Raw genomic sequence first — 26485 nt, 5'->3', positions numbered from 1 at the left:
GTCACGGCGATGGGCGGCAGCAGTCTGTTGGCAGAAAAATACACCATTCAGTACAAAAAACAATAATCTGAAGGTCCAGAGGCAGCACGTGCCAGACTGCACATCGCTCTGCACAGTGCTCAGCAAATTTAAAAGTTCAGTGCACCAAGACACAGTCCTGGTGCCTTTACTGTTTCTTAATATACATAGAGACAGACACTAGCCAGAGTTGCTTATTAGTTATCCTTGGCAGATGATACCAAAATAAACCCGACGTAGAGCGTTTTAACGCTCGATGTAGAGGTTTATAAAACTTGCATCTTTCTACAATGAGGGTTTGGAAATCTCGACTATTAAACAAAAACGAGGAGCTAGAGTGCTCGGGAGGGGCTCTTAAACAGAGGAATTTGAGCTACCTTTTCCTCCCTCTTCAAGGAGTATATACCTTGATGCTGTGAAGGGCTTTTCATCAAAGCAGTTGGAGCCTATCCTCTTACTCGGATCAAATTTAATTCCACCCCATTCCACAGGTCCCTGTGAGTTTAGTTTGTAATGATGACAGTGTGTTTACAGCGCGAGTTTAGAATGCAGGGCTGAAAGTAAACTCTCAGAGTACAGGAGGACCCCATTTTACAGTGCTTCACTTTACAGTATTTCGCTATTACAGAAGTTTTCAATTATACCCATTTATCATTTATTCAGAATTCCTACAATAAATATATTCACCACTCACTATCAGGACGAAAATATTTTAAAGTAAGTAATATGTGTACTGTATATGCATTTTTTAGGGCCAGCTCTATTGTTCACTTAATAAGTGATTGTATGAACATGTTGTCAGGCTTTTGTATGCATTTGAAAGTAAAAAGAAGAAGTTATGTTTCACTTTACAGCGGTAGCCCAGAACCTGGCGCGCTGTATAAGCAGGGCCGTCCTGGATGTATGCACACACTGCGGATCAAACCATACGACGGGCGGGGATAGAACCCGCGATCAGAGAGTCTCAAAACTCCAGACCCTCGCGTTACCCACTGGACCATCTAACCACAATAAGATTCGTCCAACTAGGTATATTTATACACCATAGGAAGGTTAGCATAGGTACCACTGTGACCACAAATGCAAGTTTTTACAGACGAATCTTCAGCTAGCTTGGTAACGCTAGCGGGAGCCACGGACGTACTAGTGAGAGATTCTTCTGTAAAAACTTGCATTTGTGGCCACAGTGGTGCCTATACTAACCGTCCTATGGTGTAGAAATATACCTAATTGGATGAATCTTATTGTGGCTAGCTGGACCGGTGGCTAACACGTCGGTCTGGAGTTTTGTGACTCTGATCCAGGGTTCTAAACCCACCCTTGGTATTTTTTTTTTAGTTCAGTGTTGTTATTGATCAATACCACTCTTTCGTGGTTACAATAATATATGTATATATATATATATATATATATATATATATATATATATATATATATATATATATATATATATATATATATATATATGTCGTGCCGAATAGGCAGAACTTGCGATCTTGGCTTAAATAGCAACGCTCATCTTGCCATATAAGACAAGTGAAAATTTGTGTATGCAATAATTTCGCCAAAATCATTCTGAACCTAACGAAAAAAATATATTTCACTGTGTTTGTTTAGTATTAAATTATTGTAAACAAATTTAAAACATATTTAGTTGGGTTAGGCTAAAATAAATTGTTCTTGTTATAATAAGGTTAGGTAAGTTTTCTAAGATGCTTTTGGTGCAAAATTAAAAATTTTTAAATTAACATTAATGAAAAAAATATATCTTTAAACGTATAAGAGAAAAATTTAGAAAGGACTTAATTTTAAACGAGTTCTTGCTAATTGACCAGTTTTACATATTCGGCACGACATATATATATATATATATATATATATATATATATATATATATATATATATATATATATATATATATATATATATATATATATATATATATATATATATATATATATACGAAATTATAATAAAATACTTGATTGTAAGTATATAAACGTAGCACAATGATTCGTGCACTAAGTTCTTTTCCCTTCCTTACATTATTTTTCCTCCTCCTCCTCTTTCTACATGATTAGCTCCATCATTCTTGTCTTCTACTTGCTTTTCTTCTCCCTCGTTTACATTGCTCTTCCTCTTCCTCATCTTCCTCCCTGATTGACTCCATCATTCCTGCCATTTTTCCTTCTTCTTCGTCTCCTTTCCTTTAGTTCTTCCTCCTCGTCTTTTTATCTTAATTCTTCCTTTCTTCCATTTTTTTCATCTTTCTATCTGGCTCACATTCTTGCCTCTCTCCCTTCTGTTTTACTTCCTATTTCTACCCTCATCTTCCTCCCTACTTCCTCTCCCTCCCTGCCACTATTCCCTCCATACCTCTATTCCCTCCCTGCCTCTATTCCCTCCCTACCTCTATTCTTCCCTACCTCTATTCCCTCCCTACCTCTGTTCCTCCCTACCTCTTTTCCATCCCTACGTCTATTTCCTCCCTACCTCTATTCCCTCCCTACTGTTGGGTTGTATTCACTTATATTAGCAAAGTTGTGAGGGGAAGGCCCAGCCTAGCCTGTTGCCTGTAGGTTTATCCGTGAACTGAGAGAGGGATAGGGTGACTCCCACCCACTAGCACTGTGTGACGTCACATGTTAGCCGCTAAGTCTAGCAAAGGATCGTCTATATAATACATATGGATGGTACTTTGATACTTAGCTATGCTACACAACATATACAGGGGATCAGCAACCATGCTGACACTACCTCTGTTCCCTCCCTACCTCGGTTCCTCCCTACCTCTATTCCCTCCCTACCTCTATTCCCTCCCTGCCTCTATCCCTCCCTGCCTCTGTTCCCTCCCTACCTCTGTTCCCTCCCTACCTCTATTCCCTCCCTGCCTCTATTCCCTCCCTACCTCTATTCCCTCCCTCCGTCTATTCCCTTCCTGCCTCTGTTCCCTCCCTGCGTCTATTCCCTCCCTGTGTCTATTCCCTCTCTGCATCTATTCCCTGCCTGCCTCTCACTAACCTGACGATCCTGTGGATGTAGTACTGAAGCACGTTGAACTTGCCAGTGGAGGTCACTCGTCTCAGTAGGCCTGCGCTCACCAGGAGGCCGCTCATGAAGAAGAAAGTGTCAACGCTGACGTCTGCGTTGGCGATCACTTGAAATGCCACTTTCTTGGTTAACTGTAAGTAAGTTTATTTAGGTACAGCTACACATATGTACAAGTGTCATACATAGTAACATCTGTGTACATTACCCACCACGATAACCCACGGAAGTCAGAGTAATTTATTGCCATTGTTGTCCGGGAGAGAGATAACAGCTCTTGGACCACCTACCACTAAGATAACAGCTCTTGGACCACCTTCCACTAAGATAACAGCTCTTGGACCACCCACCACTAAGATAACAGCTCTTGGATCACCCACCACTAAGTTCTAACTTTCCCTTAATAAGCAATTTAGGAACTAAATTTGGTTAAAATGTATAATAATTTATATTCTGCACAATAAAACATCGATTCTAATGTTGATATGCAGTGTATTATGACTCATGAAGTCGTAATGACACGATTGCAAAAAAAACCATGGTACGGAAGGGGATCGAACTCACGGAAAATGAGTCGTAAAACTCCGGCTCCAGGGGCTTACGCGCTGGCGTGGAGTTTTACGACTCACTTGCCGCGAGTTCGAGTCGCACCCGTACCGTGTTTTTTTATGCAGTGTATGTTGAGTCACCTAACTAGGACGGTTCAGTGGGATTTTCTGTTCAGGGTTCGAATTCTGGACATTTCTCTCGCAACCCTATATATATATATATATATATATAGATATATATATATATATATATATATATATATATATATATATATATATATATATATATATATATATATATAAGATCACTGCACTAGCCAAGGATTCGAACCCATGTTGTACTGTCCCGCCATTGTGATCGAGAACCAATTGACGCCTTAACCCACAGGACTACCTAATCCAACAAGAACCAAGCACCCAGCCAAGCTAGGTGTGTTATTCTTGTTCTGAGGACATATGGAGGTGTGGGAGCTTTCAAGCTAATTTCATTTCATCCCTGTTTGGTGTACTAGCGTACGAGCAGCATTTATGGTTACCCTGGATACCCATACCCAGGGTTACCATACCCAGGGTACTCCACACATTATTAACATTAGGAACCAGGAAAATAAAGAAGGACTATCAAGAGAGGCAGAAATAATGAAAAACAGCTGTCACATGACGCTGTATATGACACCAACACACTGTATTTAAACGTTGGCACCTTTGTAATTCTTATAACCCAGGTCTTTCAGGTGGCTTCTTCACCTTAGGAATGTTTTCTGGCAGATTTATAACCATCGGACTGATTAACTCTCCGAACCACGATTTTCTGTTGTACTGCAGTTCATCACATTTATCGTTCATGACTTCAGATTGTGTTTAATGTACGTTTAGTAAAGTGCGATATTTTGAGGCTATTGCTGTAAAGTCATAGTCTGTTAATGAAAAAAAGAAATGCTTATAATTATGACCATAATTTTTAAAGGGGTGGACCGGTAAGCCAGCGGAAGGCCTCGATCAGATGACCAAAAGCTCCAACGGCAGGTCATCATCTGACTAAGGCCCGCGTCAGGAAACACTTGTCCTGTTTCCTGACAAACCTTACCTAACCTAACAATCTTTTGTTCCTAGTGTGTTTACGATACTGAAATTCATACAGGTATAGTTATATAAAGGGAAAGGGGGGACAAAAGAGATTGTAAAAATTATAGAGGAATAAGTTTACTGAGTATACCAGGAAAAGTGTACGGTAGGGTTATAACTGAAAGAATTAGAGGTAAGACAGAATGTAGGATTGCGGATGAGCAAGGAGGTTTTAGAGTGGGTAGGGGATGTGTAGATCAAGTGTTTACATTGAGGCATATATGTGAACAGTATTTAGATAAAGGTAGGGAAGTTTTTATTGCATTTATGGATTTAGAAAAAGCATATGATAGAGTGGATAGGGGAGCAATGTGGCAGATGTTACAAGTATATGGAATAGGTGGTACGTTACTAAATGCTGTAAAGAGTTTTTATGAGGATAGGCTCAGGTTAGGGTGTGTAGAAGAGGGAGACTACTTCCCGGTAAAAGTAGGTCTTAGACAGGGATGTGTAATGTCACCATGGTTGTTTAATATATTTTTAGATGGGGTTGTAAAAGAAGTAAATGCTAGGGTGTTTGGGAGAGGGGTGGGATTAAATTATGGGGAATCAAATACAAAATGGGAATTGACACAGTTGCTTTTTGCTGATGATCCTGTGCTTATGGGAGATTCTAAAGAAAAGTTGGAAAGGTTATTGGAAGAGTTTGGGAGTGTGTGTAAAGGCAGAAAGTTGAAAGTGAACATAGAAAAGAGTAAGGTGATGAGGGTATCAAATAATTTAGATAAAGAAAAATTGGATATCAAATTGGGGAGGAGGAGTATGGAAGAAGTGAATGTTTTCAGATATTTGGGAGTTGACGTGTCAGCAGGTGGATTTATGAAGGATGAGGTTAATCATAGAATTGATGAGGGAAAAAAGGTGAGTGGTGCATTGAGGTATATGTGGAGACAAAAAACGTTATCTATGGAGGCAAAGAAGGGAATGTATGAAAGTATAGTAGTACCAAGACTCTTATATGGGTGTGAAGCTTGGGTTGTAAATGCTGCAGCGAGAAGGCGGCTGGAGGCAGTGGAGATGTCCTGTCTAAGGGCAATGTGTGGTGTAAATATTATGCAGAAAATTCGGAGTGTGGAAATTAGGAGAAGGTGTGGAGTTAATAAAAGTATTAGTCAGAGGGCTGAAGAGGGGTTGTTGAGGTGGTTTGGTCATTTAGAGAGAATGGATCAAAGTAGAATGACATGGAGAGAGTATAAATCTGTAGGGGAAGGAAGACGGGGTAGGGGTCGTCCTGGAAAAGCTTGGAGGGAGGGGGTAAAGGATGTTTTGTGGGCGAGGGGCTTGGACTTCCAGAAAGCGTACATGAGCGTGTTAGATAGGAATGAATGGAGACGAATGGTTTTTGGGACCTGACAAGCTGTTGGAATGTGAACAGGGTAATATTTAGTGAAGGGATTCAGGGAAACCGGTTATTTTTATATAGCCGGACTTGAGTTCTGGAAATGGTAAGTACAGCGCCTGCACTTTAAGGAGGTTCGGGATATTAGCAGTTTGGAGGGATATGTAATAGGACGGTATATATATAATTGGGGCCCTGATATTATATTCCATAGGAAGTTTATAATAATATTTCAGGTCACTTTTTATATTGTATCTTTATATAAGTGTTGTATCTGGGCGCCTCTGCAAAGACAGTGACTATGTATGAGTGAGGTGAAAGTGTTGAATGTTGATGAAAGTATTTTCGTTTTGGGGATTTTCTTTTTGGGTCACCCTGCCTAGGTGGGAGACGGCCGAGTTGTTGAAAAAAAATATTTATAATAAGTTTACAGCACCATTTACCCAGCTGATGCTCTAAAATGTTGATTTTTATTTATTTCCAGTTATCTGTGAATGAATTTTGCTGATTATCGCGCGTCCGTCAATGTGACTGGACATTGTTTACCAAATTCTGGAATACAATTATTGTGATCATCCAAATGATTCTTAAAAATATTTAATTTTCCAGACCTTAATTTATTATACAAAAGTAATTAATAATATAATGAACAAAAAGGCACAATACCGTGACTGTAACAATACACAATAACCTGCACATAGGAGAGAGGAGCTTACGACGACGTTTCGGTCCGACTGGGACCATTTACAAAGTCACACCAAGAGAAAAGAGGTTAGGTTAGGTAAGGTTTGTCAGGAAACAGGGCAAGTGTCTCCTGACGCGGGTTTTAGTTAGATGATGACTAGCCATTGGAGCTTTCGGTTATCTGACCGAGGCCTTCCGCTGGCTTACCGATTCACCCCTTTAAAAATGATGATCATAGTTACAACCATTTCTATTATTATCATCAAGAGAAAAGAGTGGTAGTCAGTACATGTAGTCGAGCAAGTTTATGTGTACCGGCTCTCTCACTCTTTTCTCTCACTGTGACTGTAAATATTCCAAATCGGACCGAAACGCTCTCGTAAGCTCCTCTTTTCTATGTGAGCGTTATTCGTGTAATAACATAATCCGTATATTGAATTTTAAGCAGCCTTGAAAAGTGCCTCCACGACTATCCACATATCTAACTAACACATATCTGCCTTCTCACTTGACGAAGTAAATGTGTACCCGGCGTGTGGCTGCAGAAAGGGGCAAAACTCAGTTTCCTAGATTTATATGATACTGTAAAATATATCAAATCGGCGTATTTTATGAGTTAAACGGTGAAATAGTCACGTAAATTGAATAACTAATGTCTCCTCGTATACCAATAAATAATCTTCAGTATCAAGGACTGGGTCGGGGGGGCGTTGACCCCCGGAATACCCTCCAGGCAGGTAGGTAGTTAAACCCACATGTGAGTGTCGTAGCCAGGGTAGATAGTTAGATCCACATGTGATGGTAGTAGCGAAGGTATGTGACGCCTATTGGCTGCCTCACTCGTTTGTTTATTATTCATTATGATAAATTAGACACATAAGGGTCATAGAATGCCTGGGGGTTTGGGAGTCATTCAAGTTCGATCCAAAAAAGGAGAGGAGGTCAAGTTTAATTTCTCGGACCAAGAGCTCATCACCGACTGACATGTGGCAGAAGGCAGCGGTGAAAAATTACCCTTTGTCTGCCATTATGTCTCCCAATATGACAGATTAAGTCTCATCTACACATAATTTAGACTTGTTGCTATCTCAGTAGTACCAGTTACCAGTAGATGACTCACTACCAACCGTCTGTGTGAATCACTGACTGTTATTCACGTTGCTGCCGACCATAGCATGTTTTTGAACACCGCTCTAGGCACTGGTGGGTCAGTCTGAGATAGAGAGCAGAGAGAGGCAGGGCGGCTGATGGTGCTTCCCATACTTTCCGTTATAATTATACGTACTAACCAGCCTACGTGAGTGTTTTTACCCCATCCACGTTATCGAACCCACATGACAAATTGGTGACATTGGTGTGGGCGTGGATTTACGGGTATTTCCGACGTTAGAAGATTGTTTGTGGGGTGCCGGCAGGTCAGAGGTGAACCGTCTGCCACCTCCAGCTAGCCGCTTACCACCCTGTATCACTCCAGCCTGCAAGCAAGTTGCAACCGTCTTTCAAGCTTCCTGGCTTAGTTCCTGTGCTAATTGCTTCAATCTCCGAGGGGTTGACCCGGATTTTGCAATTAAGCCAGCCAGTAAGTCAGTGTGTGGGAGTGAGCGCCAGTCAGCCTGCCTCAGCCTATCATCCAGCCTGTCTCCTGTCATCCACCTGCTCCTTCATGCTGTGTGCATCGTTACACGTCTTCCAGTCAGCTATTGTCGTGGGTTAAACCAGCATGACAACCCAGCTTCTAACCCAGCTGAGAGAGAGAAGTAAGCCACGCAAGTTCCTCTGAAGTATTGTCTCATATATCGCTTTGTGCTCCCAGTTGGATGCTAGGAGTGGCCTTCACCATCACTGTGGCATAGTGTGGCTTAGTTAAGCCACCTGGAGTGTGAGTGGTGAGACTGTGCGCCAGTGAGCGCCAGCGAGTTGAGTCACTCTCCTTTCACCCACCCGCCACCCACTCTCCTCATCTACCTGTGGGTTTTTCCACCCTTGTACCGGGTCCAAGTACTTTGGCTCACATAATTGGTCAAGAGATTGTAGCTGTGCGCCAACGATAAAGCCAGTTATGTGAGTTCACCTAGAAAGCGCATTTCTTCACAACAGTGTGAGTGTAGGAGGAATCATCACCCGCCCACAGGACCACGTCTTCACCTCATCACCCGTCACCGCCCGTCTACCACTCCAGACTTCAGCAATAATTTTCTGTTTAGAGACATTTTCCTGCATTTAAAAACATTTGCGCGTGTGAGACATTTACAGTGAATTTTTTGTGTACTCTAAGCCTTGTGTTTTCAGTGTAGACTCAGTGTTTCTTTGACTCGTTATTTTGGCAATATTTTTCAGTGTTGTCGCTCATCTTTGGTGTTTCACTTTTATATTTTTTATGACATAATTTAGACTTGTTGCTGCTGCAGGTCTAAATTATTTGTCAAATGGCAGTATGAAGACTAAGAAGTGGTCATTTGTGCAAGAAAGGTATAAAATACCGACAATATGAAAGTTAAGACACATGTGTAACATCTGGTTATCTTCATTGTAGACGTTTCGCCATCCAGTGGCTTTATCAATACAGATTCTAGGACATAATTAGAAGACAGTAGAACTATATACAGAAGGTGAGGTAATCAGTCCCTCAGCCTTGGAGTTGGTGTTGAGAACACCGTGGTGGTAGAGATTCTGGAGCAAAGGTAAGGAGACTGGCGGTTATATAGGCGTCAGTGGATAGGGACGTGTAGCAGACGAGGGCATAGTCACTGTAGGCGGGGTTCCCCAGTGGAAGTAGGTCCTACCTAAGGCTACTACAACTAACCCATCCCTTTGGGTAGGACCTACTTCCACTGGGAAATCCCGCCTACCAGTAACTATGCCCTCGTCTGCTACACGTTCCTGTCCCCTGACGCCTATATAACCGCCAGTCTCCTTGCCTTTGCTCCAGATTCTCCATCACCACCACGGTGCTCTCAACACCAACTCCAAGGCTGAGGGATTGATTACCTCACCTTTTGTTTATAGTTCTACTATCTTCTGATTATGTCCTACAATTTGTATTGATAAAGCCACTGGATGGCGAAACGTCTACAATAAAGATAACCAGATGTTGCACATGTGTCTTAACTTTCAAGTGGTCCTTTAACCACAAGTTTTTTTATTTGAAAAATAAACGTCTGGGAAACTTTCCCTGTCACCGTGTATATGTTCTCACTTGATTTTTTTTATCCTCGCTACGATTTCACAATATTAGTTTTTATTTCAACATTTCACATTCTTCTTCTTTATCAATGGTTTAGCAACGTAGCGGTTCATATCAATGCATACATACGTCACATTTTTTTTCTAATTTGTGTTCATTGTGGTAGAGAAACCATTGGGCTTCTCACGGCTTGTAAGTCTTCTCGAACTCGTCTTTCAGAAGAAGAAATTAAAGTGACATTTGAGTTTAATGCTCCCACATCTAGTTAACTTCCTCTTTGCCTCTGCCAAGCGGAGGTAAAGAGGAAGCTGTCAAACACATGAGGTTTGAGTCGCCTTCTTTAGAGAAAGTCACATTGGCTTCTTTCGAATTTACTTGGAAAATAGCGCAATGCAAGAGCTTGGCATCACTGGAGAAGAACCTGTGAAGGTAGATGCTACCCCAGCGACAAGAACAGCTGGTGGAGAAGTAACGATTGTTTTTAATGTACATCTTCAGGCACCTTAATGAACTGAACTCAGATATTCAGGGTCGCAAGCAAACCATGGTTAATTTTGATTACACAAAATAGTCTTAAGAGCAAAACAGATGGTTAAAGGAAAGACTGGATCAGCACTGCCAGAACTGAACGCCTCTGCTGGAAGTCTCTCAGTAGTGTAAGTTAACAACAGTTCAGTGTTGTGAACTCAAAAGACATTAGAAAATTTATCTGTTACCATACCTTGAAACTCTCGATGGTATTCTGGGCAACACTAGTAGAATAGGCGTACTGGTGGCCCAGCACCACCCAGGTGATGGAGAGGAACCTGATGCCGTGGAGGCAGGTGATCACCTCAGGGGACCTTGCGCTCGTCACCTGGAACAACTTTTGAATGTTGTGACTGACGGAGAACACCAGCAGGTACTGAAGGTGTCCTGGTAGAAAAAGACAAATTTCACATGAATAAAATTATAAATTGTATTGATTTTGAGTTGAAGAAATAGTTATAGATGAAAATTGCAACAAAAGACTGCTCTGAGAATGATAAAAGAATATGGAAGGGATAAAAATAAATTAATTGTATTGGGAAGAGAAGAAACTTACCGAATAAAACTTCGAAAATAAGATAATGACAATGTAAATATCTCAGGAAAGCCAGAAGGAAAAAAAAAACAAAAAGGATTGAAATAAACAAGGCAGAAGGACAGCAGTAGCAAACCAGGTAGAAACAAAGTAGAAATAAACGGTAGAAGGAAGAGATGACAAAAATATCTCTTACCTTTCCTATAGTGGACTCGAGTAGGTGTAGAGGCGCTGTATAGGTCAAGCAGAGTGGCTGCTGCCAACACAACCACCATCACACCCACCAACACACTGGTACATACACACGGCCGCTTGGTTAGTGTTAACAATATCAACTATATGAGAGTTTAAAGCCTATCGACTACACGAGGGTCATTAAGGTTGCATGCAACCTATGCAACACTAGTCACTGATACTTGAATTCATACAATGAGAATTAAAATAAAATCTGTGTGTATACATAGAGATATGTATCTCTATGTATATACACTGAGATGTGTATCTCTGTGTATATACACTGAGATGTGTATCTCTGTGTATATACACTGAGATGTGTATCTCTATGTATATACACTGAGATGTGTATCTCTATGTATATACACTGAGATGTGTATCTCTATGTATATACACTGAGATGTGTCTCTCTATGTATATACACTGAGATGTGTATCTCTGTGTATATACACTGAGATGTGTATCTCTATGTATATACACTGAGATGTGTATCTCTATGTATATACACTGAGATGTGTATCTCTATGTATATACACTGAGATGTGTATCTCTGTGTATATACACTGAGATGTGTATCTCTATGTATATACACTGAGATGTGTATCTCTATGTATATACACTGAGATGTGTCTCTCTATGTATATGCACTGAGATGTGTATCTCTGTGTATATACACTGAGATGTGTATCTCTATGTATATACACTGAGATGTGTATCTCTATGTATATACACTGAGATGTGTATCTCTATGTATATACACTGAGATGTGTATCTCTGTGTATATACACTGAGATGTGTATCTCTATGTATATACACTGAGATGTGTATCTCTGTGTATATACACTGAGATGTGTATCTCTGTGTATATACAGATACAATGGGATGTGTATCTCTGTATGTACACACAGATATACATATCTCAATGTATACACACGAAGATTCACACGTCTCATTATATACACAAGGAGACACACATCGTTCATTTTATATGCACGGAGATATATACCTCTCAGAGTATACACACGGAGATATACACCTCTCAGAGTATACACACCGAGATATACACCTCTCGGAGTATACACACGGAGATATATACCTCTCAGAGTATACACACGGAGATATACACCTCTCAATGTAAATACAAGGAGATATACACTTCTCAGAGTATATACACGGAGATATACACCATTCAATGTATACACACCGAGATATACACCTCTCAGAGTATACACACGGAGATATACACCTCTCAGAGTATACACACGGGTATATATACCTCTCAGAGTATACACACGGAGATATACACCTCTCAATGTATATATACGGAGATATGCACCTCTCAATGTATACACACGGAGATATACATCTCTCAGAGTATACACACAGAGATATACACCTCTCAATGTATATACACGGAGATGTACACCTCTCAGTGTATACACACTGAGATATACACCTCTCATTGTATACACACGGAGATATACACCTCTCAGTGTATACACACTGAGATATACACCTCTCAGTGTATACACACTGAGATATACACCTCTCAGTGTATACACACTGAGATATACACCTCTCATTGTATACACACGGAGATATACACCTCTCAGTGTATACACACTGAGATATACACCTCTCAGTGTATACACACTGAGATATACACCTCTCAGTGTATACACATTGAGATATACACCTCTCAGTGTATACACACTGAGATATACACCTCTCAGTGTATACACACGGAGATATACACCTCCAGTGTATACACACGGAGATATACACCTCTCAGTGTATACACACGGAGATATACACCTCTCAGCGTATACACACGGAGATATACACCTCTCAGTGTATACACACTGAGATATACACCTCCAGTGTATACACACGGAGATATACACCTCCAGTGTATACACACGGAGATATACACCTCTCAGTGTATACACACGGAGATATACACCTCCAGTGTATACACACGGAGATATACACCTCCAGTGTATACACACGGAGATATACACCTCTCAGCGTATACACACGGAGATATACACCTCTCAGTGTATACACACGGAGATATACACCTCCAGTGTATACACACGGAGATATACACCTCTCAGTGTATACACACGGAGATATACACCTCTCAGTGTATACACACGGAGATATACACCTCTCAGTGTATACACACGGAGATATACACCTCCAGTGTATACACACGGAGATATACACCTCTCAGTGTATACACACGGAGATATACACCTCTCAGTGTATACACACGGAGATATACACCTCTCAGTGTATACACACGGAGATATACACCTCCAGTGTATACACACGGAGATATACACCTCTCAGTGTATACACACGGAGATATACACCTCTCAGTGTATACACACGGAGATATACACCTCCAGTGTATACACACGGAGATATACACCTCTCAGTGTATACACACGGAGATATACACCTCCAGTGTATACACACGGAGATATACACCTCTCAGTGTATACACACGGAGATATACACCTCTCAGTGTATACACACGGAGATATACACCTCCAGTGTATACACACGGAGATATACACCTCTCAGAGTATACACACGGAGATATACACCTCTCAGCGTATACACACGGATATATACACCTCTCAGTGTATACACACAGAGATATACACCTCTCAGCGTATACACACAGAGATATACACCTCTCAGTGTATACACACTGAGATATACACCTCTCAGTGTATACACACTGAGATATACACCTCCAGTGTATACTCATAAGTTTAACTCGTGTGTATTATACAGTTTTCAATTATAATGTTCTAAAATTCTAATTCTAATCTTAATATATTTTTTCTTGCTTGTTGACGGTATGTTAATAGTTAAGAAACAGTGGCAACTTCTAATTTTTCTCTGTTCAAGGGATGTTAGGTGTTTAAAAGCTCAGAGAGACATGTGCAAACAGAATGACGGAGTCAAAAAGATAAGCAGAAAGGCAGACAGAATGACAGATTTAACCAGAGAGACAATGATAGAGAAGAAGATACATACAGGCCGGTGATCTCTGAAGAGTCCAGATGGTGAGGTTGGTCCACTTGACACTCTATGGTCTTTATCTCCAGACCAGTTGGTGCCATGGCTGCCTCCACAGTGTCCTGTGAGCAAGAACCGTCTCAGTGGTGTGAAGGTGGAGAGAATTTATTTGGAGATGTAGTTGCCAGTGAAGAGGACAGAGGTGAGGGAAATGCAGGCGAAGTGGTGGAGATGCAGTTGCCAGTGGAAGGGACAAAGGTAGGGGAGATGCAGTTGCCAGCAGAGGGGACAAAGGTGAGGAGATGCTAGTGAGGTGTGGAGGAGATGCAGTTGCCAGTGAAGAGGACAAAGGTGAGGAGATTCTAGTGAAGTGGTGGAGAGATGCAGTTGCCAGTGAAGAGGATAGAAGTGGGGGAGATGCTAGTGAAGTGTGGAGGACATGCAGTTGCCAGTGAAGAGGACAAAGATAGGGGAGATGCTGGTTGAGAGAGGTAGAGAGTACCTAGAGACGAAGCAGATGAAGGAAAAGGAACGCAGGTAGAGGGCTCTGGAGTAGAGGACTCAGGGAGATTTTTTTCTTAATAAATTTAGTACCTTGAGCTCAGCTGGTGTACATGTGGAAGGCATGCAGGTGGCGTAGTAGGAGAGGCTGATGTACTGTGACAGAAGGGCGGAAACTGAGGGCGTCCTGGGTGCTGGCCTCAGCCTTCCTCTGCCCACATCATCTTGCTCACTGGTAGTGTTCCCAGCTCTAAGCACAAGACACCCAGTCATGGATCAGTCTTTATTCCTCGAACAAGCATTTCCAGCGCTACAAAAATACTCAATCATAACGTAGTTATTTCATTAGTTCTATAAATTAGTTATTCCGTTAGTTCTACAAGTTAGTTATTCCATTAGTTTATAAACTAGTTATTTCGCTAATTCTATAAAATAGTTATTTCTTAGTAGGATTTATAACTCCAATACATGGACAGGTGTTCTTTTAATCTCTTAATTTATACTTTCAATCCTTTTTTTTCTCTGTTTACAGTGAAATATTGTGCTGATCTGCCGAGGAGTAAATGACCAGCGTTGGAATAATGGTATACCATTAACAGCGGTGATACAGAGGATTTTACCTCCTTGCACATATATTGGCACTCTGACACTCACCCGTAGGTCAGTAGACAGTACTGCCCCTGGAAGTCGGCGTCCAAGTTTAGAGAAAATTCTGCCTTCAAATTCTGCTGCTCTAAAATGTTACCTTGGCGGCCAAAGCTATTTTCTTCGAATTCTGGAAGGTAGCCGAGGATATCTTGAAGACGAAGGATGTTTTCTTCGAATCCTGGAAGGTGGTCTTGGAGGTCTGGATCAGAGGAGAAGTGTTTGGTCTCTGGAGAGACTCGGAGGCTGACACACTCGGTGAAGAACCCCAGCAGCAGCTGGAAATTTCCCACCAACACACCATCAGCAAACTTTCCCCAGGAGTCTATCACTGTAAAAGGAATTAGTATCCATCTGCTGAAACTCAAACAGAAATTTTGCTAGCATTGTTTCACTAGTGAAGACAGGGTCACATATCTTGCTTAAGTAAAGAATATGAAAGTTACAGTACCATGGCCGGAACAATTTACAACTAACTCAGAAGCTAAATGATGTTTTTTCTTTCTCAGACCATTATCAGATGAAAATTTGATAATAGTCCAGGAAGGACCGAAACATCATTTAATTTCATCTTCAATCTGTGTTTCCGTTGTGAGTTGTTTAAATTCTTACCAATGAACCGTGAGTTAGAAAACAGGTGAAGCCTCTGAACAGAACTAAAAGTGTCTCACGAAATCGTAATGACACGATTGCAAACAAACCATACCACGGGTGGGGCTTGAACCCGCGGTCAGAGAGAGTGGCAAACTCGACGGTCTGGAGTTTTGAAACTCTCTGACCGCGGGTTCAAACCCCACCCGTGGTATGGTTTGTTTACTAAAAGTGTTCCACTGCCTTTCTGACACTTGTTCAATAAGATAATATTACCTAATTAGAGGACTGTTCTTTTCTTGATTAGACTTTAACAAACTTATCTCAACACTGACTTATGAACTTTTCCACAGTGATGAAACATAATAGATACCCCGTGGCCTGGTGGCTAAAGTTCTCACTTCACAGGACGAGGGTCTGCTTTCGATTCCCAGCGAGGGTAGAAACATTGGGCGTGTTTCTTAACACCGGTTGTCTATGTTCACCCATCAGTAAATTGGGTACCTGGGAGTTATCGACTGGTGTGGGTCGCATCCTGGGACAAAACTGACCTAATTTGCCCGAAATCCTGTGTATAACAAGTGGCTTTCTATATGGTAGTATGTCACTGATGTCAGCTAGTACTGTATACCTTGTACATTTTTTTTTTTTTAACAAGTCGGCCGTCTCCCACCGAGGCAGGGTGACCCAAAAAGAAAGAAAATCCCCAAAAAGAAAATACTTTCACCATCATTCAACACTTTCACCTCACTTACACATAATCACTGTTTTTGCAGAGGTGCTCAGAACACAACAGTTTAGCAGTATATACGTATAAAGATACACAACATATCCCCCCAAACTGCCACTATCCCAAACCCCTCCTTTAAAGTGCAGGCATTGTACTTCCCATTTCCAGGACTCAAGTCCGGCTGTTTAAAAATAACCGGTTTCTCTGAATCCCTTCACTAAATATTACCCTGTTCTCACTCCAACAGATCGTCAGGTCTCAAATACCATTCGTCTCCACATGTACATGTACTTGTCGTAAATAAAGATATGATTATTATTATTATTATTATTATTATTATTATTATTATTATTAGTATAGTGAAGACACTCTTAATAGCTTCAGCGAGTTTGGAAATTTGGATTCTTTGGAATAGTACTATCATGTGTGTGGCTGATACTCTCAACACCCACTCCAGCAGGAAAATGTCTCCTGATGCAGGTATTTTGTAATGTAAAGCCCCGCCGACTGCTAGGCAGCTGCTGGCGTACCAGTTGTAGGTTTCCAACTCCACTGAAAGTGATGTTATATCAAGAGAAATGGAGTCATATCTCTTAACACAAGTCACTGACACTTTATAGTTATATAATGATACTGGAGCTTTTATTCATATGATCGAGGTCTTCCCTGGCTTACTAGACCATCCCCTAAACCATATTAAGTACCACATCACAAAAGGTAATGTTTAAGGTAACTTTAAAAACAAATAATACTTTCTCGCATCATAAGATAACTTGATCATGAAAAGTATTACCACGTATGGTGATTTATTTTAACTCTGTGGAAAGCCTAGCTCTGGCATGCTAGCGGATAAACCATACCACGGGTTCTAACCCCACCCGTGGTATGGTTTGTTTGCAATCGTGTCATTACGATTTCGTGAGTCAAGCTAGTGAATGTTTGATCATGGGTTAATAGCAACTGTGGTATTTGCACCCTAGCAGTGAAGAGAGCCAGTCACTCCGCCACGGACTCTGAATCTGTGACCCTGACTCAAGGACACAGCTAATAAGCATGGACACAGTTTTTAATGAGCCACAATCCGGTTATCGTATGATCATCATATGATCTGATAACACAGTCGGGTCATGACACTCATGCTCTCGTCTGGGATGTTATGTCATCAGTACCCGCCTCGGAAGACTTTTTTTTTTATACTAGGAAAACACCACCACTTCGAGATCTTCCCCCACACCTACACTCACACCTACACTCACACCTACACCCACACCTACACCCACACCTACACTCACACCTACACCCACACCTACACTCACACCTACACTCACACCTACACCCACACCTACACTCACACCTACACTCACACCTACACTCACACCTACACTCACACCTACACTCACACCTACACCCACACCTACACTCACACCTACACTCACACGTACACCCACACCTACACTCACACCTACACTCACACCTACACTCACACCTACACCCACACCTACACCCACACCTACACCCACACCTACACCCACACCTACACTCACACCTACACTCACACCTACACTCACACCTACACCCACACCTACACTCACACCTACACCCACACCTACACTCACACCTACACTCACACCTACACCCACACCTACACCCACACCTACACTCACACCTACACTCACACCTACACCCACACCTACACCCACACCTACACTCACACCTACACTCACACCTACACTCACACCTACACTCACACCTACACTCACACCTACACCCACACCTACACTCACACCTACACTCACACCTACACCCACACCTACACTCACACCTACACTCACACCTACACCCACACCTACACCCACACCTACACTCACACCTACACCCACACCTACACTCACACCTACACTCACACCTACACCCACACCTACACTCACACCTACACTCACACCTACACTCACACCTACACCCACACCTACACCCACACCTACACTCACACCTACACCCACACCTACACTCACACCTACACTCACACCTACACTCACACCTACACCCACACCTACACTCACACCTACACCCACACCTACACTCACACCTACACTCACACCTACACCCACACCTACACCCACACCTACACTCACACCTACACTCACACCTACACCCACACCTACACCCACACCTACACCCACACCTACACTCACACCTACACTCACACCTACACACACACCTACACTCACACCTACACCCACACCTACACTCACACCTACACTCACACCTACACCCACACCTACACTCACACCTACACCCACACCTACACCCACACCTGCAACCACACCTGCACCCACACCTATACTCACACCTACACTCACACCTACACCCACACCTACACTCACACCTACACTCACACCTACACACACCGCCACACCTACACTCACACCTACACACACACCACCACACCTGCACATACACCACCACACCTACACTCACACCTACACACCACCACATCTACACTCACACCTACACACACCACCACACCTACACTCACACCTACACTCACACCTACACCCACACCTACACTCACACCTACACACACCTACACCCACACCTACACTCACACTTACACTCACACCTACACCCACACCTACACCCACACCTACACTCACACCTACACCCACACCTACACTCACACCTACACTCACACCTACACCCACACCTACACCCACACCCACACCTACACTCACACCTACACCCACACCTACACCCACACCTGCACCCACCTGCACCCACACCTACACACACACCTACACACACCTACACCCACACCTCCACCCACACCTACACTCACACCTACACTCACACCTACACCCACACCTACACTGACACCTACACCCACACCTACGCTCACACCTACACTCACACCTGCACCCACACCTACACCCACACCTACACTCACACCTACACCCACACCTACACCCACACCTACACTCACACCACCCACACCTGCACCCACACCTACACACACACCTACACACACACCTACACCCACACCTACACTCACACCTACACACACACCTACACTCACACCTACACTCACACCTACACCCACACCTACACTCACCTACACCCACACCTACACCCACACCTACACCCACACCTACACTCACACCTACACTGACACCTACACCCACACCTACACTCACACCACCCACACCACCCACACCTGCACCCACACCTACACTCACACCTACACTCACACCTACACCCACACCTACACCCACACCTACACCCACACCTACACCCACACCTGCACCCACACCTACACTCACACCTACACCCACACCTGCACCCGCACCTACACCCACACCTACACTCACACCTACACTCACACCTACACTCACACCTACACTCACACCTACACTCACACCTACACCCACACCTGCACCCACACCTACACTCACACCTACACTCACACCTACACCCACACCTACACCCACACCTACACTCACACCTACACCCACACCTACACCCACACCTGCACCCACACCTACACTCACACCTACACTCACACCTACACCCACACCTACACTCACACACCCGCACCTACACCCACACCTGCACCCACACCTACACTCACACCTTCACTCACACCTACACTCACACCTACACCCACACCTACACTCACACCTACACCCACACCTACACCCACACCTACACTCACACCTACACCCACACCTACACCCATACCTACACCCACACCTGCACCCACACCTACACCCACACCTACACTCACACACCCACACCTACACCCACACCTGCACCCACACCTACACTCACACCTACACTCACACCTACACACACCACCTTCACCTACACTCAAACCTACACCCACACCCACACCTACACTTACACCTACACCTACACTCACACCTATACTCACACCTACACTCACACCTACACCCACACCTACACTCAAACCCACACCCACACCTACACTCACACCTACACCCACACCTACACCCACACCTGCACCCACACCTGCACCCACACCTGCACCCACACCTAAACTCACACCTACACTCACACCTACACCCACACCTACACCCACACCTACACCCACACCCACACCTACACTCACACCTACACCCTCACCTACACTCACGCCCACACCTACACTCACCCACACCTACACTCACACCCACACCTACACTCAAACCTACACCCACACCTACACTCACGTCTACACTCACACCTACACTCAAACCTACACCCACACCTGCACCCACACCTAAACTCACACCTACACTCACACCTACACCCACACCTACACCCACACCTACACCCACACCTACACTCACACCTACACTCACACCTACACTCACACCCACACCCACACCTACACTCACACTTACACCCACACCTACACTCACACCTACACTCACACCTACACCCACACCTACACCCACACCTACACCCACACCTACACTCACACCTACACTCACACCTACACTCACACCCACACCCACACCTACACTCACACTTACACCCACACCTACACTCACACCTACACTCACACCTACACTCACACCTACACTCACACTCACTCCCTACCTATCCTCTCCTCCACGTACATTTGAGTGGCCAGAGAGTGTCAGTCTGAGAGAGGTGAGGCCAGGCAGCGAGGGCAGTGTACAGAGCCAGCAGGTCACGACGACACTCTGGGTTGGCAGAGGCTGGGTCAGGCAGATATAGAGGGGCCAGGTCAAGCAGGTAGCTACGAGCCTGGGTCACTAGTGAGGTCAGGGAGCCAGGTCTAACTGCTGGCGTCTTCTGCTGTCTGTGAAGAAGGAAAACTGGTGAATGGAATGATCGACTTCTTTTTCAAGGAAATTCCATGATGTTAGTGAAGGGCTCTTCATCCAAGGAAGTTGGCTATCCCTACTGTCTCGTCAACTTATAAGATAAGCAAAACATCCAACAAAATTCTACTTATATTCAGTATACATTACTTTCCTATATGCTTTTTAACTGTTCTTATTACAGAAATATTTCTTTTCCATTTTAGTAGGCCTGGTCTGAGACCGGGCCGCAGGAGCGATGATTTCCTGAACAGTTGGGCTAAGAGATATAAAAGATAACAAACAGTACACCTCAGTAAGTAACATGATAACGCGGCCGCTCAAAATAACTCCCTCTAACTTATACCCGATAGGGTCAATGACCCTCATAACTATACTTCAGTGTGTGATTTTTAACACACCCAACATCATATTTGATTTACTTTGACTTGGCTCCTTGGTGCCATTTTATTTACATGCTTGAAGGAGGCATCACGGTCTGCTTTGTGGTGACGGTGCTGCGTGAACTTTGGCTCCCTCCAGGTGAACATAACATACCGAGGCCAAACTAAGCCAGCACTGCCTAATGTGATGAATGAAACACTTGTGCAACACTTGGGTATCTTTAATTAAAGATGTCTATTTGTTTCACTAGCGTCTCATTTATTAATTTGTCAGTTTTCTGGACCATTTATATAACACTGTCTAGCGTGTCTGCCATGCATGATGGCCTCGAATACTCCTTGTTTCCACTTGCGTTGAAGTCGAGTCTACCGGTGGAGCTGTGGCCCGAGCAACACACTTTTTTTGGTGGGGATAGAGGTGGAACCTCTGCCGGCTCCGCTGAATCAATCGGTTGGTCTTACATTGCTTGCCACTGTGGTGGGTCATTGTAATGGCTAAGGCCAAGGGAACATAAGAGACCTCGCAGCCTTTTGGTCCTGTGGCTGTCCTCTGCTGGCCACTCACGTACACCTTTCTATTAGTCCTGGGATAGTTTGTCTTAGTAAGAGTTTAAGCCTTTACTTGCTTGACTCTGGTGGTGGGTGGGGAAATGTAAAGCTCAAGTTTGATTATTTTACGAATATTGTAAATGGTTCCTCTGCACCGTCCCAGACTACGGCTCAGGCTTCTCCTAACTCACAAAGGCAATTTGCAAGTCGTCTTTTCGATACTCGACATCATTCCCTCACTCAGCAGTCAAGTCACCTACTGCTACTTGCTACTTCAGATACCGTACCTGATATTTCTCGACCTTCTCTTCCTCCTCACTATAATCATATGAAGTCTGCATGCAGGGTTCCATTACCTCTACATAAAGTGTTTGGTCCAAATAATGCTTAAAAAAATTATGTTTCAGCCCCAACCCGAGAGGGTACATATAATGCTGGTTAATGATGCTACTCTGGAGTTTACCTAGCGGATAACCTTACAAAATTACAACTTGCTTCATCTGAGTGCATACACAATATTTTCCGAGGACAACAATTACAGCAGCTGCCCATCGTTCACGAGGACAGCCTACATATTTCTGTTTATCCTGTTCATTTCTTTTCCACTTACCTTGGGAGGTATCAGTGATTCATATATGTCCCTCCTCCCTTCCCTTTCCGATAAGATAAGATTTCGTTCGGATATCTATGTGATCGAGGACTGTCTAACTTATTTCCATTGGGGTCCTCTTGTCCCCCCAGGATTTAACACCCAGGTTCCTATTTGCTGCTAAACAGGACAACAGGTGTTCGGAATGTTTCCACCCGCCGGGAATCGACACGGGAGCTTTAGCCACCAGGCCACCGGGCCACCGAGATCTCGTATCTATGGATATGTGCTCCTTTTTACTTAAGCAGTTTCAACTACACTTCACATGCTACTGCTGTGCGCCACTGATGGTTCTAAATCCCCTTATGGTGCAGGATACACAGCGGGGTTTCCGCGTAGTGTGATACACGAATGTCGGATGTGGCAAGTACGTATATTCACGACAGAGTTATACGCATTTCTTGACGCTTTCATCTGCGTTATTTTTCTTCCCGCTTCTTCCTTTGTTACAGTTTCTGGTTATTACGGTGCGTTACAGGATCTTCGAAGCTTTGACTCAACGCTGGCTTTGTCACCACTTAGATGAGCATAAAGACGTCGTCTTTGTGGCGTCCAGAGTAATAAACTTGAAGACTTCCCTTCATGTTCCACTGTTCAGAACCTATCAGTCTCTCGCAGACTATCTTCCAGTTTTGTTTCGGAACATTCAGGATAGATGGCAGTGACGTTGATCTGCGCGAGAGAATAGCAAGCTGTTATTAATCAACATGACTCACGAAATCGTAATGACACGATTGTAAACAAACCATGCAACCCGTGGTATGGTTTGTTATTAATCAAACCACAGTCGAATTGTTAATCGACTTCTTATTGTCGCTGTCAAGTTTCTTTGTGCACACAAAACACTCGCACATAGCTGTCACTTAGGTGAAACTTGTCTAGTCTTGACTTGCACTGTTTATCACAAAGCACGTAGAATTTATATCCATTTCTTATTACAGCGCCTGGGTGTCTTCACTTGGCCTATTATCTTTTCTGAAAAAAAAAAACTTTTCAAAGCAGATACTGCGACTTTCTGACTAACATTGACTTGTTACGCTCGCCTTTGACTCTCTTTCTTTGTTCACCTTTTATCCCATTTACCTGTAATTTCCCTCGGCTTTCCATCTCTTCATGACCCGTAAGGGTTTGGCATTTTTCTGAATAATAATAATAATAATAATAATAATAATAATAATAATAATGATAATAATAATAATAATAATAATAATAATAATAATAATAATAATTATTATTATTATTATTATTATTATTTTTATTATTGTTATTATTATTATTATTATTATTATTATTATTATTATTATTATTATTATTATTATTATTATTATTATTATTATTATTATATTTGGTCTAGTCCTAGTTGGTTAACTTCCATCTCGTCTACTAGGTTATGTTAACATTTCCTAGATTTTGTTTGGTTAGGTTAGATTAGGGTGTCAGGTTAAGCTAGGTTTAGGTTGTGCTCGATGCCTCCTACATCTCAAGAAGCAGAGCAAAGGTCAGTGATGTATGAAACTAGATTTAGAAAGTACACAGTGAAGCACGGGATTGTTTCCCCACGAGGGCCCTGAACGCGGGTGTCATGTGATCGTCTCCTGTTCGGTAGGTTATAAACGTGATTCCCTGTGTGTTTGTAGCCCCTGGAAAAAAATAATAATAAAAAAGGTTTTATTTAAAGTCGCCTACATATAGAACACAACACTTAAGCATCGATAACAGTATAACAGCAACTCAACGAACATATATAATAAGCTGAAATATTAAATGTATGATAGTGCATTACGATGTTGTATGATACACCAATTTCTCTCTCTCTCTCTCTCTCTCTCTCTCTCTCTCTCTCTCTCTCTCTCTCTCTCTCTCTCTCTCTCTCTCTCTCTCTCTCTCTCTCTCTCTCTCTCTCTCTTTCTCTTTCTCTTTCTCTTTCTCTTTCTCTTTCTCTCTCTCACCTGACCATCTCCTCCAGAAAGTGCTGCAGACGAAATATCTCATTTAGATCATGCTCCTTCAGCTTGGGGTCATCTGACCCCACACGACCTGTCTCTTCACCCCCTGCCTTCCCGTGAACTTTAACCTGGTCACCAAGTGAGGCAGGAGGGTAGTGAAGGGCTCCCGAGCACCGAGAAACTAAACCAACGCACAGGATCGTCAGAATTCCTACCATGGTTCCAGTCATTGTTGTTGGTCAACTTTATGTCTAGTCAAATCAGGCAGTTATGAAGCTCTGTTTGGTTTCTGTTGATGAATAAAGGAAGCTACATGAACACAGAAGTAGGTTCACTTTGCCAGGTTTCCTTCGTAACTCTTAATAACACAATTGCAAACAAACCACAGATCCCTCCCGTTCTGTGATTGCCTTCGTAAATTAGATTTCGTTAGGGATGAACTAGTATTGGACAAATGCCTACATTCAAGAATTCTGTCTACTTGTCTAGTCTTCCCCGTCACCGTCACAAGGACTTTCCCTTCCTGTAGGATCGCCGGTGCTGTCCCGGCCCAGGTCTTCTCCAAATGTTGTCCCGGCTGGCAAAGCGGACAGGAACGTCTTCAGAGCCGTGATGACTCTACCCAGCACTGCGAGTGTACGAACACCCGTAATGCAAGCCAAGCCTTCTAAGCCAACCTTTTGCCCAGGACTAAGTTTTACTGTCAAAAAAATAGTCTTGCTGTGTATTACTTGTCTTGACGCACACTTATGGGAGAATTGCCACAGCTACTAGCTACACTCCAGGGTTTATAAAATGCTTTCACGGCACCTCCCTCACCACTAATCTAATCAGTTTTGTTGCGGGCAGTTATGAAAAATATCGGTCATCATGCTATCATAGGCAGAGACAATCTTATCTAAAGTGTATTTTTTTTTTAAGATTTTGAGTTCGGCTTTCAACTGAAATGTGCACAATTCCTTTGTTTTCTTAAATGGGTTTATAACCAAGTTGGGGTTTGCCAGGGGATTCTTACACAGTTGAACAAGTTATTCATCTGACTCGTGTCAGGAAATATTTTCATGATTCCTGAAGAACAAACGACCACCACTGCACCCTGCAAGTGGGACATATGATTAAATCTTTTTCCTTGCTTCCCTGAATTCCTGCTCTCCTACTACAAGTTCACTCGTACTGTTGTTGAAAGTGCTAACTAACAACAGCTTTAAGGTTAGTGATTAACTGTATTTGATCCCTATGCCTACATTCCATAGGAAAGATTAGAGAGTAGTACAAAGTGAACAGGAATGTTTGGGAGACATAATAGCATATTTTTTGAGAGAATGTCTATTGTTTTGGATTTTTTTAGATATGTTCTGGATGTGT

The 26485-nt window shown here is 42.9% G+C and overlaps 1 protein-coding gene across 4 annotated transcripts in view; it reads right to left on the bottom strand.

The window, feature by feature from the left end:
- LOC128698718 (nose resistant to fluoxetine protein 6) overlaps positions 1–25954 on the bottom strand; it is a 95630-nt gene extending 69676 nt beyond the window's left edge. Inside the window, exons 1-9 of one of the 4 annotated variants that reach the window (XM_070097727.1) lie at positions 25124–25954; positions 21366–21571; positions 15435–15756; positions 14874–15030; positions 14298–14401; positions 11206–11300; positions 10668–10861; positions 3040–3200; positions 1–24 (exon numbers count right to left, since the gene is read on the bottom strand). The exon at positions 1–24 is cut by the window's left edge and continues 175 nt beyond it. In XM_070097727.1, the coding sequence (XP_069953828.1) occupies positions 1–24; positions 3040–3200; positions 10668–10861; positions 11206–11300; positions 14298–14401; positions 14874–15030; positions 15435–15756; positions 21366–21571; positions 25124–25350 (1490 nt within the window). In that variant the 5' untranslated portion in view covers positions 25351–25954. The remainder of the gene's footprint in view (positions 25–3039; positions 3201–10667; positions 10862–11205; positions 11301–14297; positions 14402–14873; positions 15031–15434; positions 15757–21365; positions 21572–25123) is intronic. The other 3 variants (XM_070097726.1, XM_070097725.1, XM_070097724.1) reach the window with 3 other exon arrangements.
- Positions 25955–26485: the final 531 nt, after the last annotated feature.

Source organism: Cherax quadricarinatus, chromosome 59 (assembly GCF_038502225.1).
Source record: "Cherax quadricarinatus isolate ZL_2023a chromosome 59, ASM3850222v1, whole genome shotgun sequence".
Classification (NCBI taxonomy): Eukaryota; Metazoa; Arthropoda; class Malacostraca; order Decapoda; family Parastacidae; genus Cherax; species Cherax quadricarinatus.
The sequence above is the reverse complement of the archived record's forward strand: the minus strand, read 5'-3'. Positions and strand labels throughout refer to the sequence as shown.